This window comes from Oncorhynchus gorbuscha, linkage group LG06 (assembly GCF_021184085.1).
Source record: "Oncorhynchus gorbuscha isolate QuinsamMale2020 ecotype Even-year linkage group LG06, OgorEven_v1.0, whole genome shotgun sequence".
NCBI lineage: Eukaryota > Metazoa > Chordata > Actinopteri > Salmoniformes > Salmonidae > Oncorhynchus > Oncorhynchus gorbuscha.
The window spans coordinates 76,446,554-76,463,009 of NC_060178.1; the positions used below are offsets into that span (position 1 = coordinate 76,446,554).

Sequence of the window (16,456 nt, forward strand, 5' to 3'; positions counted from 1 at the left end):
CTGGTATGGCAACTGCTCAGCCTCCGACCACATGGCACTACAGAGGGTAGTGTGTACGGCCCAGTACATCACTGGAGCCGTGCTTCCTGCCATCCAGGACCTCTATACCTGGCGGTGTCAGAGGAAGGCCCTAAAAATTGTCAAAGACTCCAGCCACCCTGGTCATAGACTCTTCTCTCTACTACCGCACGGCAAGCAGTACGGGAGCGCCAAGTCTAGGTCCAAGAGGCTTCTAAACAGCTTCTACCCCCAAGCCGTAAGACTTCTGAACAGCTAATCAAATGGCTACCCAGACTATTTGCATTGCCCCCTCCCCTTTTACTCTGCTGCTACTCTCTGTTAATTTCTATGCATAGTCACTTTGATAACTCTACCTACATGTACATATTACCTCAATTACCTCGACTAAGCGGTGCCCCTGCACATTGACTCTGTACCGGTACCCCCTGTATATAGTTTTGCTTTGTTATTTTACTGCTGCTCTTTAAATTCTTGTTTCTTTCATTTATTTTATTTCGTATTCTTATTTGTATTATTAAACTGCATTGTTGGTTAGGGGAATGTAAGTAAGCATTACACTACACCTGTTGTATTTGGCGCAAGTGATTTGATCCTGGCCTGGTCTGTTTTTTCTGCTTTGCAACCATTTCCAGATGTCTTGCGATGTTGCACCAAACAATTGGCCCAGCATCGTCCCGGGTTTGTTCTTAACTGACTTGCCTAGTTAAATAAAGGTAACGTTTTGAGTGTGGCAACTCAGAACCTCAGTTAAAGTTTGCATATGTTTTTTTGTGTAGAGCTTCCTAATAGTTCATTGATACTTTCCAAGTGGTAAACCCAGACCTTTCTTCAACGAGATTCCAGTTAATAATCACAGAGTTTCTGACTTCCGAGTTGTCTTGAACGCAGCATCAGGGAATATAGACGAGTTTCCCACTAGTAATTACCAATTGGAGGGGCATTTAAGTGGAATTTTCACAGTCGTATGTGGAAAATACCACCTTCCCACTCGGTTAAGAACACAGCATAACATGTTGTTTGTGATGCTGCGTTAATAGGCAACTCAGATGTGCTAGTCAGAAATAGGAAACGCAGAATGGAAAAATCGTTGTAGAAAGATAATACCCACTTGAAAGGTATCAGAATCAACCAAATAGAAAGCTCAAAGCCAATAACTAGGTTTATTTTAACTCGGAGGTTCTGAATTTTGATAGCCCGTGAACACTCCATCATGCGTTTATGATTATTCATTATGCGCAGTTGCATCACACTTTCTAAGCTTTCTGTCTAGAAATGCGCATGTGCAATACAGTTCTCGGTGGACTTACTTGCAACACTCAGTACACTAGCAATCACTGCATCCTCGGCAAGAGCCCAACACAGACTAAACATGAGCTTCACAGTCGAAGAGAGGGGAAACCCCAATACATTGAGCTATCGTTTGTTTTTCAGTAAGTGTGGTCCACTTTTTAATGGAAATATAGCTTAAGCTAGCTTAGTTAATAGCTAGCTATAATACGGCAAGGGTCGAGTCCATTGTGGATTTGCCGGCTTACTGGTGGGATCGGGCCCCACCTCCCACGTGTCACTTATTTATGAATTTTGCGTTGGTTTTATACTCCTAATGTCAAGTTCAAGTGTATATTTCACAGGTATTTGCACCTAGTTAGGATCGTTGAGTATAAGCATACATCAGCGCGTTGACCTTTGCTCCCCATTTGAGTTGAGCAGACATACAGTAACTAGCAATTGCATGGACCAGTTGCCGGTTTGCTGGACATGAATTTGACTTACCGGTATCAAGATCCAATTCAGCTGTTTTAGTGTGTTAAAGTTATCCTGTCATTGTGGTATTTCTGACATTAGTTAGCTAGTCTTTTTGGGATTCCACACCAGCAATCTCGATAATATTAGTTAGCTAGTCTTGTTGGGATACCACACCAGTAACCTCGATAAATCATATTTTAGCTACTGTACGTGTGGGTTACGCCCAGTTTCAGTTTCTAATATCAAGACTAGGCATTAAGACCTGTCAAACAAAAGGTGTTTCTCATGTAACCAGTGTTAGCCTGAATGTATCATTGTTCAAAATGTGATGTAGCAGTCTTTCATATTTGTTGCCTACAGTGCAGCCTTTGTGATTGCGCATTTAATTACCATTACACTGGGGGTTAATTGTATCATGTGTAAGTGGTTGATTTCTTACTTACATACATTCATACATTTACACACACTAAACTTAAAGGTCACGCATAATATCCCATTCTCATGATGTATGTCATCTGTTCTCTGTAGAAAATGCTGATGGAAAGTATGTCTCCCCATTCCATGACATACCTATGTATGCTGATGAGAGCCAGGTATGTCACATTTATCCTGCTACAACTCCCCATTACATATCACACACACACTGAATGGAGATGGGATATCAATTCAACTGCTTCTTTATAGAAAGATACCCACTTAGTCTAACTTTTGACTCATGGTTAAATCTGCAATATTAATCTTTTTGGGTGACCTGAACAAAAGCACATAGAAATGTGAGTTGTAGATCTGTCATTCTCATTGAAAGCAAATCTAAGAAGTGGTATATGTTGTTTTTATGTTCTCTATTTCTATGCTTCTCATTCTTAAGTTTCATTTTTGCATCTTTTACTTTCGGTTTTGTACACCAGCTCAAGCAAACATATTAAGTGGTGCAGCGGTCCAAGGCACTGCATCTCAGTGCCAGAGGCGTCACTACAGACCCTAGTTTGATTCCAGGCTGTATCACAACTGGCTGTGATTGGGAGTCCCATAGGATGGCGCACAATTGGCCCAGCGTCGTCCGGGTTAAAGGAATAGATGTATGGAAAGCAAATCAGCTATTTGGGCAGATTTGTTAACATTCAAGACCGTTTTGCGTGGCTGATTGGGCTGCACTACGAGTCGTTAGTAAGCCGGCGAGGTGTTGTGCTTCCTAATGGGTAACATTATTATTGTGTCGCCGGCAGTAGCTACGTGGAATTGTATTTCAAGTAGGATAGCGGAGTACACAATAAATAACTAATATTGATAACTAGGGTTGCAAAGGGTCAGAAACTTTCCGGTAAATTTTCCATGGGAAGTTAAGCCTGGGAATTTTGCTTAAATTAATCAAAAAGGTTAGCTTATAACAGTGAACCTATTATGTGAGATACACATACGGCAATTCTAAGTCTTGTGGCATATTTTGGTTAAACTATCCCCAATTCAATGGAATTGCAACCCTCTGCATGCACAGTGCATTCTTCCATCACATGTACAGCTGATTCTCAGTCTGGCACACACTTGAGATGCTTTGAGCCCACACTACTACACTGTCTGAGCTAAGGACTACATGCTTTCTGGTAAGTTTTGATTACAATACTGTGTGGGGTGAATATACACTGCTCAAAAAAATAAAGGGAACACTAAAATAACACATCCTAGATCTGAATGAATAAAATATTCTTATTAAATACTTTTTTCTTTACATAGTTGAATGTGCTGACAACAAAATCACACAAATTATCAATGGAAATCAAATTTATCAACCCATGGAGGTCTGGATTTGGAGTCACACTCAAAATTCAAGTGGAAAACCACACTACAGGCTGATCCAACTTTGATGTAATGTCCTTAAAACAAGTCAAAATTACCTCCCTACAACGCCTGGGCATGCTCCTGATGAGGTGGCTGATGGTCTCCTGAGGGATCTCCTCTCAGACCTTGGCTAAAGCATCCGCCAACTCCTGGACAGTCTGTGGTGCAACGTGGCATTGGTGGATGGAGCGAGGCATGATGTCCCAGATGTGCTCAATTGGATTCAGGTCTGGGGAACGGGCGGGCCAGTCCATAGCATCAATGCCTTCCTCTTGCAGGAAATGCTGACACACTCCAGCCACATGAGGTCTAGCATTGTCTTGCATTAGGAGGAACCCAGGGCCAACCGCACCGGCATATGGTCTCATAAGGGGTCTGAAGATCTCATCTCGGTACCTAATGGCAGTCAAGCTACCTCTGTCGAGCACATGGAGGGCTGTGTGGCCCCCCCAAAGAAATGCCACCCCACACCATGACTGACCCACCGCCAAACCGGTCATGCTGGAGGATATTGCAGGCAGCAGAACGTTCTCCACGGCATCACCAGACTGTCACGTCTGTCACATGTGTTCAGTGTGAACCTGCTTTCATCTGTGAAGAGCACAGGGCGCCAGTGGCAAATTTTCCAATCTCGGTGTTCTCCGGCAAATGAAAAACGGCCTGCACGGTGTTGGGCTGTAAGCACAACCCCCACCTGTGGAAGTCACGTCCTCATACCACCCCCATGGAGTCTGTTTCTGACCGTTTGAGCAGACACATGCACATTTGTGGCCTGCTGGAGGTCATTTTGCAGGGCTCTGGCAGTGCTCCTCCTGCTCCTCCTTGCACAAAGGCGGAGGTAGCGGTCCTGCTGCTGAGTTGTTGCCCTCCTACGGCCTCCTCCACATCTCCTGATGTACTGGCCTGTCTCCTGGTAGCGCCTCCATGCTCTGGACACTACGCTGACAGACACAGCAAACCTTCTTGCCACAGCTCGCATTGATGTGCCATCATGGATGAGCTGCACTACCTGAGCCACTTGTGTGGGTTGTAGACTCCGTCTCATGCTACCACTAGAGTGAAAACACCGCCAGCATTCAAGTGACCAAAACATCAGCCAGGAAGCATAGGAACTGAGAAGTGGTCTGTGGTCCCCACCTGCAGAACCACTCCTTTATTGGGGGTGTCTTGCTAATTGCCTATAATTTACACCTGTTGTCTATTCCATTTGCACAACAGCATGTGAAATTGATTGTCAATCAGTGTTGCTTCCTAAGTGTACAGTTTGATTTCACAGAAGTGTGATTGACTGAGTTACATTGTGTTGTTTAAGTGTTCCCTTTATTTTTTTGAGCTGTGTATTTTATGACATAAATAATATTTTGTTAAAACTAGTAAATATCCTACAGCAAAGTGTGTTTAAATCATTTCTAACTTGTTAACAATTTGTGCTAGTTAGTTTTTGCTACCTTGTGGGTTAACATGCTTGAGCCTGCTAACTGAGTGTTAATTCACCTGTTTCCATACATGTTTCATTTTAAAACATGTATCTTACAAAGGAGTTGTTTAATCTAACTGCTTAAGTATTTATCTGTACATGGAATTGTATTTTTTTTTTAAAATTACAATTATATAATCTTTACAGGAAAATGCCATGGGCACTCTGTGTGAAGACATTTCACTGTAGCTAATGTAGAAGGAAAAGCTGTGTACATTTGCAAATACTGTGCCAAATCATATGTGAAGAATGCAACAAAGATGCAGAATCAACTGGCCAAGTGCATAAAGTCCCTCAGCACTCTACTTCATTCGAGGTGAAAATGATGAATCAGATACCTTATCGATAGCAACAGCTCATGGTCCTCCTGAAATCAAAGTTTTTTGACTCAATGGAGAAACATAGTCAGAGAAATGCTGATGAATGTCTTGCTCAAGCTGTGTATGCAACTGGTTCACCTCTGATGCTCACAGGCAATGTGTTTTGGAAGAGATTTCTGAATGTTCTATGCCCAGCATACACCCCTCCAACCAGACATGCTTTATCTATTCATTTGCTGGATGCAGAGTTCCAACAGAGTTCAAGTGAATCATAGAGAAAGCAGACTGTATTGCAATCATCTCTGATGGGTGGTCGAATGTTCGTGGGCAAGGAATAATCACCTACATCATCTCCACCCCTCATCCAGTATTTATAAGAGCAGACACAAGGGACAACAGACACACCGGTCTCTACATTGCAGATGAGCTGAAGGCAGTCATCAATGACCTTGAACAACAGAAGGTATTTGCACTGGTGACAGACAATGCTGCAAACATGAAGGCTGCTTGGTCTAAAGAGGAGGAGTCCTGCCCTCACATCACATCCATTGGCTGTGCTGCTCATGCATTGAATCTGTTCCTCAAAGACATCATGGCACTGAAAACAATGGATACAGTCTACAGGAGAGCCAAGGAAATGGTTAGGTATGTGAAGGGTCATCAAGTTATTGCTGCAATCTACCTCACCAAGCAAAGTGAGAAAAATAAGAGCACCACATTGAAGCTGCCCAGCAACACCTGTTGGGTGGAGTTGTCATCATGTTTGACAGTCTCCTGGAGGGGAAGGAGTGTCTCCAAGAAATGGCCATATCACATTCTGCCGATCTGGACAGCCCCATCAAGAGGATCCTCCTGGATTATGTATTTTGGGAAAGAGTGGTAAGTAGACTGAATCTCCTGAAACCTATAGCAGTATCCATTGCACATCCTGTCTGACGTTCAGACTCTGCTTGCAGGTGTAAGAGAAGAAATCCGTACTGCCCTGCCAACTTAACTGTTGCTCCAAGCAGAGGAAACTGCAGTTCTGAAATACATCAAAAAGCCTGAAGACTTCTGCCTGAAGCCCTGCGTACATGTTGGACCCCAAGTATCCTGGCAAGAGCATTCTGTCTGGTGCAGAGATCAACAACGCCTATGGTGTCATCACTACAGTGTCTCGCCACCTTGGCCTGGATGAGGGCAAGATTCTTGGCAGTCTGGCAGAGTACACTTCCAAGCAAGGGCTTTGGGATGTAGATACAATATTGCAGTCGTGCCAACATATCTCATCAGCCACCTGGTGGAATGGACTTTTTCCCCTGTTGCCTTCAAATAGCCGCCTCAGAGCGCAACTGGTCCTTGTTTGGGAACACACACCAAAGCACGCAACAGGCTGACCAATACAAGGGTTGAGATGGCCATATCACAGTCTGCCGATATGGACAGCCCCATCAAGAGGATCCTCCTGGATGATGTATTTTGGGAGAGAGTGGTAAAGCAGCCTGAAACCTATAGCAGTAGCCAATGCACAGATTGAAGGAGACAATGCCATCCTGTCTGATGTTCAGACTCCGCTTGCAGATGTAAGAGAATAAATCCGTACTGTCCTGACCACTTCACTGTCGCTCCAAGCAGAGGAAACTGCAGGGTTGAAAAATTGGTGGCCATCCGGGCTAATTTGACCCTTTCTGAGCCTGACAACGAGCCATCCTCAACTAGGTTGGAAAGTGATAGTGAAGATGAGGCCTCAGAGTCTGATATTCAAGAGGTGGACATTGAGGAGGTCTAGGGAGAAGACATGGAAGCCTGAGAGGAAGACAACCAAAGCTTTCGTTTCTAGACTATAATTTTACAGATGTATGTTGAAAACGTTTTTGGGAGATGCGATGGATCATTGGGGATCATTCAATATTCCCGATCTTTTGTTGTTCAATGAAATCATTCCATGTGAATATTCATCTCATTTAATTAAAGTTCAATTTGTAACAATTGTTTTTTTGACTTCTATTGGAAGGATTGATTCATTTGCAACTATGTCTAGTTATGATAAGGTAAAGAAAAAGCATACACACATGCATGCATGCATACATAGTCAACTACTCAATGGTGAGGGCCTGAACAGCAATAATACAGTAACCACACCGGGACACAGTGCCCTTTGCTCCCGCTCGACGAGTAGCTAATAGCCAATATCATGGTGACAGTCATAGTAAGCACACACATGCAATGCATGAAACAACAGTACACCCATCATCAATCATTTTAATAACTAATAAACAGTCGTCAGTTTTATAACAGAACATATACAATTATGTGTGAAATACTAACAGTGAAATATGACTCGTCCTCGGACTTAAAAACAGATGTCCTGACTCTCACGGTACAGTAGTTCAATATATAGTAGTTGCCTGGGGAGAAAACTACTGGTGGGGAGTGGACTCAAAGTATCAAATCTCTGACTCTTATTTCTAGGTGTCAAGCTTCGACTCTTAAGATTCTGTATTTTTTGCAACGGAGAAAACAATTTTCTGTGGTCTACTTGGAGAACACAAACTCTCATCTTTCACAGCAAAGAAAGACCAAGCTAGCGAGGGGAGAGCGGGATGGGAGGGGCACAGCCAGGCATAGGCAGGCATGTCGGCCACCAGGCAGACATTCAGAACAGTGCATTGGTAATCAAAAGATTTAGGCTATAGGCTATCGCAATGCTGTATTTTGCAATTTCTTGGATTACAAGGTCTTGAGCAAGTTCACTGAAGTAGGGGCTATCAGTGAGTATGCTGAGCTATTCTACATGTAACAGACCAAAAACAAAACACATACTAGAGTTTTTCATAGCGAACAGAAAGGGGAGTAGGTGAGTGAGAGTTCGGATCGGGGCTGGCAGAGAGACGGTCAGAACCGTGAGCACAGGCTATACCAGTGGTTCCCAACTTTTTTTGGTTACTGTACCACTAACTGAATTTTGCTCTGCCCGGAGTACCCCTGAAGTACCCCCTCATGTACATTTTACCAGTAAGCCTACGGTCTCATGAGTTCAAGTACCCCCTGCGGATAGGACAAGTACTCACGTTTTTTTAAATTGAGAGACGAGCTTAGAGTTCTTTACTGACCCATCATTTTCACTTGTCTGACCGCTTGCATGATGACGAGTTTCTCACACGACTGGCTTATCTGGGTTATGTTTTTTCTCGCCAGAATGATCTGAATCTAGGATTACAGGGACAACTATATTCAATGTGCGGGACGAAATTGAGGCTGATTAAGAAGTTGGAGCTCTTCTCTGTCTGCATTAACAAGGACAACACAAGTCTTTCCATCATTGTATGATTGGTTTTGTGTGCAAATTAACTCAAGCTTAAGGACAATGGCAAATGTGATATAGCGAAGCACCTGAGTGAGTTGGGTACACAATCATGCAAGTACTTTCCCGAAACGGATGACACAAACAACTGTATTCGTTATCACTTCGAATTTTAGCAACCAGGAAATGCTAGAGTGGTTTCTGCATACTGCACCTTTAAAGATGTTATTGTATCTCCATAGCATTCGTGGTTGGAATTGTTTATAATGTATTCAGTTTTGTTCCCTATGCGTGTGGGAGAGTAGGAGTACCGCTAGTAATGTCAGTCTGTTTGTCAAAGCAATGGTCTTTACCACTCCAACACTGAACTCTTTAATCATTGTCTTATCTCTCTGGAGTAATATATCAGAGTTGGATGGCCTTTCCTTTCCTCCAACATAGCCATAGGCATAAATAAATTATTGCTGGGTATATTGATATCATATGTGACAAACTGGGACACAAGTATGAAAATGTATTCACTCACTACTGTAAGTTGCTCTGGATAAGCACTTCTGCTTGAAAATGGGGGAGGGGGGGGGTGGTATTTAAGATACTCTTTGAAGGGGTAGGGTTTCAGATGTTTTCAGGGCAGGAACAGGGACTCTGCTGTCCTAGCTTCAAGGGGAAGCTAGTCACAACATTAGGGTGCCAGGACAAGGAAGAGCTTGGACTGGGCTGAGCGGGAGCTGCCCTTCCGTAGGGGTGGGAGGGCCAAGAGACCAGAGGTTGCAGAACGTAGTGCTCGGGTTGGGGTGTAGGGTTTGAGCATAGCCTGGAGGTAGGGAGGGGCAATACCTCTTGCTGCTCCGTTGGCAAGTTCCATGGTCTTGTAGTGGATACAAACTTTGACTGGAAGCCAGTGGAGTGTGCGGTTGAGGGGGGTGACATGGGAGAATTGAAGGTTGAACACCAAGCGGTCTGCATGGTTCTGGATGAGTTGCAGGGGTTTGATGGCACAAGTGGGGAGCTCAGCGAACAAACACCTTTGTTTACTACTAATGCTTTCTTGCTTTCTTCTCTTTCAGAACATTTTCCATGTGGTTGTTGAAGTACCAAGATGGACAAATGCAAAGATGGAGGTAGGTTCACCGTGATTGATTTTATTAGCCAGTTAAAAACAATACATAGTGTCTTCAGAAAGTATACAGCCTTATTCTAATATTGATCAAATATTTTTCCTCATCAATCTACACACAATACCCCATAATGACCATGTGAAAACAGGTTTTTAGAATGTTTTGCAAATGTATTAAAAATAAAAAACATAAGTATTCAGACTCTTTGCTATGAGACTCGAAATTGATCTCCGGTGCATCCTGTTTCCAATGATCATCCTTGAGATCTTTCTACCACTTGATTAGAGTCCACCTGTGGTAAATTCAATTGATTGGACACGATTTGGAAAGGCACACACCTGTCTATATAAGGTCCCACAGTTGACAGTGCATGTCAGAGCAAAAACCAAGCCTTGAGGTCGAAGGAATTGTCCGTAGATCTCTGATCCAGGATTGTGTCGAGGCACAGATCTGGGGAAGGGTACCAAAACATTTCTGCAGCATTAAAGGTCCCCAAGAACACAGTGGCCTCCAACATTCTTAAATGGAACCAGTTTGGAACCACCAAGCCTTCCTAGAGCTGGCCGCCCGGTCAAACTGAGCAATCGGGGGAGAAGGGACTTAGTCAGGGAGGTGACTAAGAACCCGATGGTCACTCTGACAGAGCTCTAGAGTTCCTGTGTGGAGATGGGAGACAACCATCTCTGCAGCACTCTACCAATCAGGCCTTTACGGTAGAGTGACCAGACGGAAGCCACTCCTCAGGAAAAGGCAGCCTACTTGTAGTTTGCCAAAAGGCACTTAAAGACGTGAGAAACAAGATTCTCTTGCTAGTCAAGCAAAATAAGACACAAAAGATAATTCAATAATGTTTGGCTTTTCTACTTCCAGATTGCAACCAAAGACCCCCTGAACCCGATCAAGCAGGATGTGAAGAAGGGGAACCTGCGTTATGTCGCCAATGTTTTCCCCCACAAAGGCTACATCTGGAACTATGGAGCAATACCTCAGGTCAGACAGTCACCAAACTGTACATGGTCTGAAATGCAAGTACAGGCTAGCGACTGTACATTTACAAGACTTTTGGCATTCCAACATAATCCTTGTAGTGTGTCACTGTTTCTGCATTCAAACATTACGATGCAGACTAATACGTTTGTAGAAGCAGACCCACGCTACATGTCCAACTCAATTCATTGATCACCTAGAGTTGAAATGGCCATGACTGTCTGTCATATGAACTAAATATCACAATCTTTTTTGACTGTGGTATTTCTCTTTCTCGGTAGACTTGGGAGGATCCCGGGCACAAAGATGAAGACACTGACTGTTGTGGTGACAATGACCCCATCGACGTCTGTGAAATCGGTACCAAGGTACAGCACTTTATCCTCTTAACTACTATTAACCTTTGGAGCCATTTTTAAGATCTTGATATTGTTTCTTCCATTCAATCTCTGCCATTCCTACATGCTTAAGGTGTCATTCAAAGCAGCTTTTTGTCACCTAAGCAAGGTGTCCAATTTTGAGTATGCCTGCCAATTTAGCTGGGTTTGTTACATCATCAGCTGCCTGTGCAGATGTTCTGTTATGAGCTTTGTTTATGGTTGCGTGATGAAATGCACTTTCCTTCAGCATGTGATTTGCTTTCTGACCATCATTGAAAGTGACCAATATCTTACTTTTCTATGCTGTACTGATCATGAATCTGCCTCCTCCTCCAGGTGTGTTCACGTGGGGAGGTGATCAAGGTGAAGGTACTGGGGGTTTTGGCCATGATCGACGAGGGGGAGACTGACTGGAAGGTCATAGCCATCAATGTGGAGGACCCTGAAGCTAAGGACCTGAATAGTAAGCATTGGAGGAGCTAGATGTGGACTAAACAGAGAATCCCTAATATAACAGGCCATTCCTTAATAGTGCCCATTTAGCCAAGTCACTGCATATAGTAGTATTGGAATATGATTGCTCAAGTGAAGAATGCAGTGATTGAACAACCCCCCCCCCCCCCCCCCCCAAGTGTGTATTCCTATTGCCACAGTCATCTGCAAGTGAAGAATGCAATGCATCTATGTTTTCCCAAATGTGGCTGTGTGGCTGCGTGCATGTGTGTCTACTCCTATTGCCACAAGTCTTCCACCCACTCCTTTTCCCTCACCTGTCACCCTATCCTGTGAACCTCAGACATCGGTGACATCCAGAGGCTGAAGCCAGGTTACTTGGAGGCCACCGTGGACTGGTTCAGGAGGTACAAGGTACCAGATGGGAAACCAGAGAACCAGTTTGCCTTCAACGGAGAGTTCAAAGACAAGGTATCCATCTTGTACCCCATACACAGGAGTTTGTGTTCTGTAAACTTTTGGCCCGAGCCAGAATGTCTCATCTCCTGTTTCTGTAGTATTTGGCAAGGTATTGTAGCCTTGAAGTTGTCACAGCCTTGTTACAGTAGCTACATCCATCCTCATCAACATACTTTTACATTTACATTTAAGTCATTTAGCAGACGCTCTTATCCAGAGCGACTTACAAATTGGTGCATTCACCTTATGACATCCATTTACCTTGTACCACATCCACCCTCATCAAAAACAGGTTTTCAATCTAGATACAGTTGAAGTCGGGAAGTTTACATACACATTAGCCAAATGATTTAAACTCAGTTTTTCACAATTCCTGAAATTTAATCTTAGTAAAAATTCCCCGTCTTGGGTCAGTTAGGATCACCACTTTATTTTGAGAATGTGAAATGTCAGAATAATAGTAGAGTGATTTTATTTCAGATTTTATTTCTTTCATCACATTCCGAGTGGGTCAGAAGTTTACATACACTCAATTAGTATTTGGTAGCATTGCCTTTAAATTGTTTAACAAACATTTTGGGTAGCATTCCACAAGCTTCCCACAATAAGTTGGGTGAATTTTGGCCCATTCCTCCTGACAGAGCTGGCGTAACTGAGTCAGGTTTGTAGGCCTCCTTGCTCGCACACGCTTTTTCAGTTTTGCCCCCAATTTTCTATAGGCTTGAGGTCAGGGCTTTGTGATGGCCACTCCAATACCTTGACTTTGTTGTGCTTATGCCATTTTGCAAGTATGCTTGGCGTCATTGTCCATTTGCGACCAAGCTTTAACTTCTTGACTAATGTCTTGAGATGTTGCTTCAATATATCCACATAATTTTCCGCCCTCATGATGCCATCTATTTTGTGAAGTGCACCAGTCCCTCCTGCAGCAAAGCACCCCCACAACATGATGATGCCACCCACGTGCTTCACGGTTGGGATGGTGTTCTTTGGCTTGCAAGCCTCTCCCTTTTTCCTCCAAACATAACGATGGTCATTATGGCCACACAGTTCTATTTTTGTTTCATCAGACCAGAGGACATTTCTCCAAAAAGTACGACCTTCGTCCCCATGTGCAGTAGCAAACTGTAGTCTGGCTTTTTTATGGCGGTTTTGGAACAGTACGCTTTTGCCTTGCTGAGCGGCCTTTCAGGTTATGTCGATATAGGACTTGTTTTACTGTGGATATAGATACTTTTGTACCCGTTTCCTCCAGCATCTTCACAAGGTCCTTTGCCGTTGTTCTGGGATTGATTTGCACTTTTCGCACCAAAGTTTGTTAATCTCTAGGAGACAGAACACGTCTCCTTCCTGAGTGGTATGATGGCGGCGTGGTCCCATGGTGTTTATACTTGCGTACTATTGTTTGTACAGATGAAAGTGGTACCTTCATGCGTTTGGAAATGGCTCCCAAGGATGAACCAGACTTGTGGAGGTCTACAATTTATTTTCTGAAGTCTTGGCTGATTTATTTTGATTTTCCCATGATTTCAAGCAAAGAGGCACTGAGTTTGAAGTTAGGCCTTGAAATATATCCACAGGTACACCTCCAATTGACTCAAATGATGTCAATTAGCCTATCAGAAGTTTCTAAAACCATGACATCGTTTTCTGGAATTTTCCAAGCTGTTTAAAGGCACAGTCAACTTGGTGTATGTAAACTTCTGACCCACTGGAATTGTGATACAGTGATATATAAGTGAAATAATCTGTCTATAAACAATTGTTGTAAAAATTACTTGTCATGCACAAAGTAGATGTCCTAACTGACTTGCCAAAACTAACGTTTTGTTAACAAGAGTGTTGTGTAGTGGTTGAAAAACTAGTTGTAATGACTCCAACCTAAGTGTATGTAAACTTCTGACTTCAACTGTTCATGGATAGTTGTTTAGCCTGAATGTCAGTCTGTCTGCAATAGCCTTGTTAAATGTTGCGTTGTTGAATGCAAGTAAAGTCCGGTACCAAGGCTAGATTGCGTTCGACAGATAGAGGCAAATTCAGTTTATTGCACAAGAACTGACATTTTTTTAGCAAGACCCATAGGGTTGTATTATCCTGTTGCAACATAGTAGGTCCCTGAGGATGAGGAACTTTTTACAATATACAGTGTCCAATGAAGTTCAATACAGGCTTGTTTTAAAGTGATCGGTTCAGCTAAAATACAGAAATGCGTAGTGCTGGTTTCATGGACATAGATGAAGACTATCCTCGACTAAAATGCACTCACATTTGGGATTCTCCATTGAATTATTGAGTTTGCATTTTCCAGGAGTAGGCTTTATCTGTGTCCCGGAAAACCACCCCAAACTGGATGGTTCCTTGCCCTACAACAACCTCAGCTCTGTGTTTCCCCTTCTCAGGAATTTGCCATTAAGACAATCAAGAGCACCCATGGCTTCTGGAAGGCACTTATCTCTCAGAAGACCAACTCTGGAGGACTTAACTGGTGAGGAGAGCATACACGATTTGCAATCGTACAGTAAAATGCCTCTAAAACTGGCATTTGTTACAGTCCCATCATCTTAAAATCATTACTGTAAATTAGATCAATCTTTAAAGGCCCAAACCGTAATTCTAACATGTAAGCCCCGCCACTTAATTTGTGAAATTAGACCTTACTTCTGAAGAACAAGCAAGAACTTGTTTGAATCGGAATACAAAATGAATGAATACCTGACTGATGTGACCTTTTTCTCCAATCCTGCAGTAAAAACACGTGTGTGTCGGCTGGCGACAGCCCCTTCTGCTGCTCCACGGACGAGGCCAAGGCTGTCATAGAAGGGGTCCGTTCCGTCTACTTCTCTATGGCTAGTTTCTAGAACTTCAGGGTCGGGTCGGACCTGTCTCCTTTATGTACCTTGCTCCTACATGCCTCTGCTGTGGTCAAACATGTCTAGCATATACATTTATAAATTGCTTAATCAGACCATCCAATTATGTGTATTTATTTATGTTTGGATTTTTTTTAGACAACCCCTTGTGGAACCGAAGATCCTATCCCCTGCGCAGGTATGTCTCTTTAAAATAATTTTTACCTCAAGATTGTGAAACGTTTACTATGAATCTACTTTGTTTAATTGAATATCGTGAAAATGTGTTGGACGGGCGCTGATAATGCAATTGTTATTTGGTTAATTCTGCCTATTTGCTTGAACATATAATAAAAACAGATCTAAATGAATCAACAAAAATGAAATATATTTACGTATTGGATCCTGCCTTGACTCTGATATTTATTTGACATATTGTAAACCTCCAACTCTTTGTCACTTTATGACCAACGTGGAATGATAGGAAAGGACTGCATGGTTGTACACACATATTTTGTTTTATGACGGTCAGGTCAATTCCATTGCTATTCAGGAAGTAAGCTAAGATTCCAATTACATTTTTCGTCATTGGGGAAAATTTGAATTTCAGTTTACTTCTTGAATTGAAATGGAATTGACCCAATGGATTCATGTGAATTCACTGGGGTGGCAGGTAGCCTAGTGGTTAGAACCAGGTAGCCTAGTGGTTAGAGCGTTGGACTAGTAAACGAAAGGTTGCAAGAAAAACTTGACTTACTCTGTACACATCTAATCATGTGATTTTCTATTTCCAGTGGATAAATGGTTCTACTATGAGAAGGAGTAACTTTAAGATGAAGACTCAATGGACCAGTGTCTCACCTGTTTAGCAAGTGTACTTGAAGATCATAGACTTAACGACAGTTAGGGGTGTGGCTGCGAAAGAATAGACTCTTCTCCATACTCTGAAGATAAGAGAAGATGGGGCAAAAAAAGTGAAATAGTGTCTGCGGAAATGTGTTGTTACTGTTATTTAACAAACGTCTCATTGGAGATGTGCTGTCGAACAGATAGTACTGGTAGTGTGCTTCCTATAGCTAGCAACTCATTAACTGTATGGGATCGTAAATCCTTTAATAAAGCTTTATCTGTAAAACAAAAATACTATGATCGTTTTGTTGGATAATGTAAAAAAATTGTAATAACTTTCAATTTGATTTTGTCTGACATTATTTTGTAGGAAGTTGTACTCTGTTACCCAGCTGACATTTAGATGAGGGCTGATTTGGTTATCCTTTGCTTGTATGTTGTGTTCTACTGCCATCTAGCGGCCATTTTCTATACCAAGGCGCTCAGGAATTGTCATTTGATTTTTTTTTAACCTTTATATAAGTCAGTTAAGAACAAATTCTTATTTACAATGACGGCCAAATCCTCCCCTAACCCGGACGACGCTGGGGCAATTGTGCGCCGCCCTATGGAACATTCTCTGCATAGTGGTGCGACTATAAATTGCCATTTGTGTATTTTTATATTTGAAAAATATAT

General features: G+C 42.6%; 1 protein-coding gene across 1 annotated transcript; it reads left to right on the top strand.

The window, feature by feature from the left end:
• Window positions 1-1,295: 1,295 nt before the first annotated feature.
• Window positions 1,296-16,092, top strand: LOC124038340 (inorganic pyrophosphatase-like). The gene is made up of 11 exons (XM_046354105.1): window positions 1,296-1,451; window positions 2,296-2,360; window positions 9,751-9,804; window positions 10,672-10,791; window positions 11,070-11,156; window positions 11,505-11,631; window positions 11,965-12,092; window positions 14,480-14,565; window positions 14,827-14,902; window positions 15,089-15,128; window positions 15,724-16,092. Exons 1-11 carry the CDS (start codon window positions 1,391-1,393, stop codon window positions 15,753-15,755), a joined length of 876 nt encoding a protein of 291 aa, XP_046210061.1. The 5' UTR covers window positions 1,296-1,390; the 3' UTR covers window positions 15,756-16,092.
• Window positions 16,093-16,456: the final 364 nt, after the last annotated feature.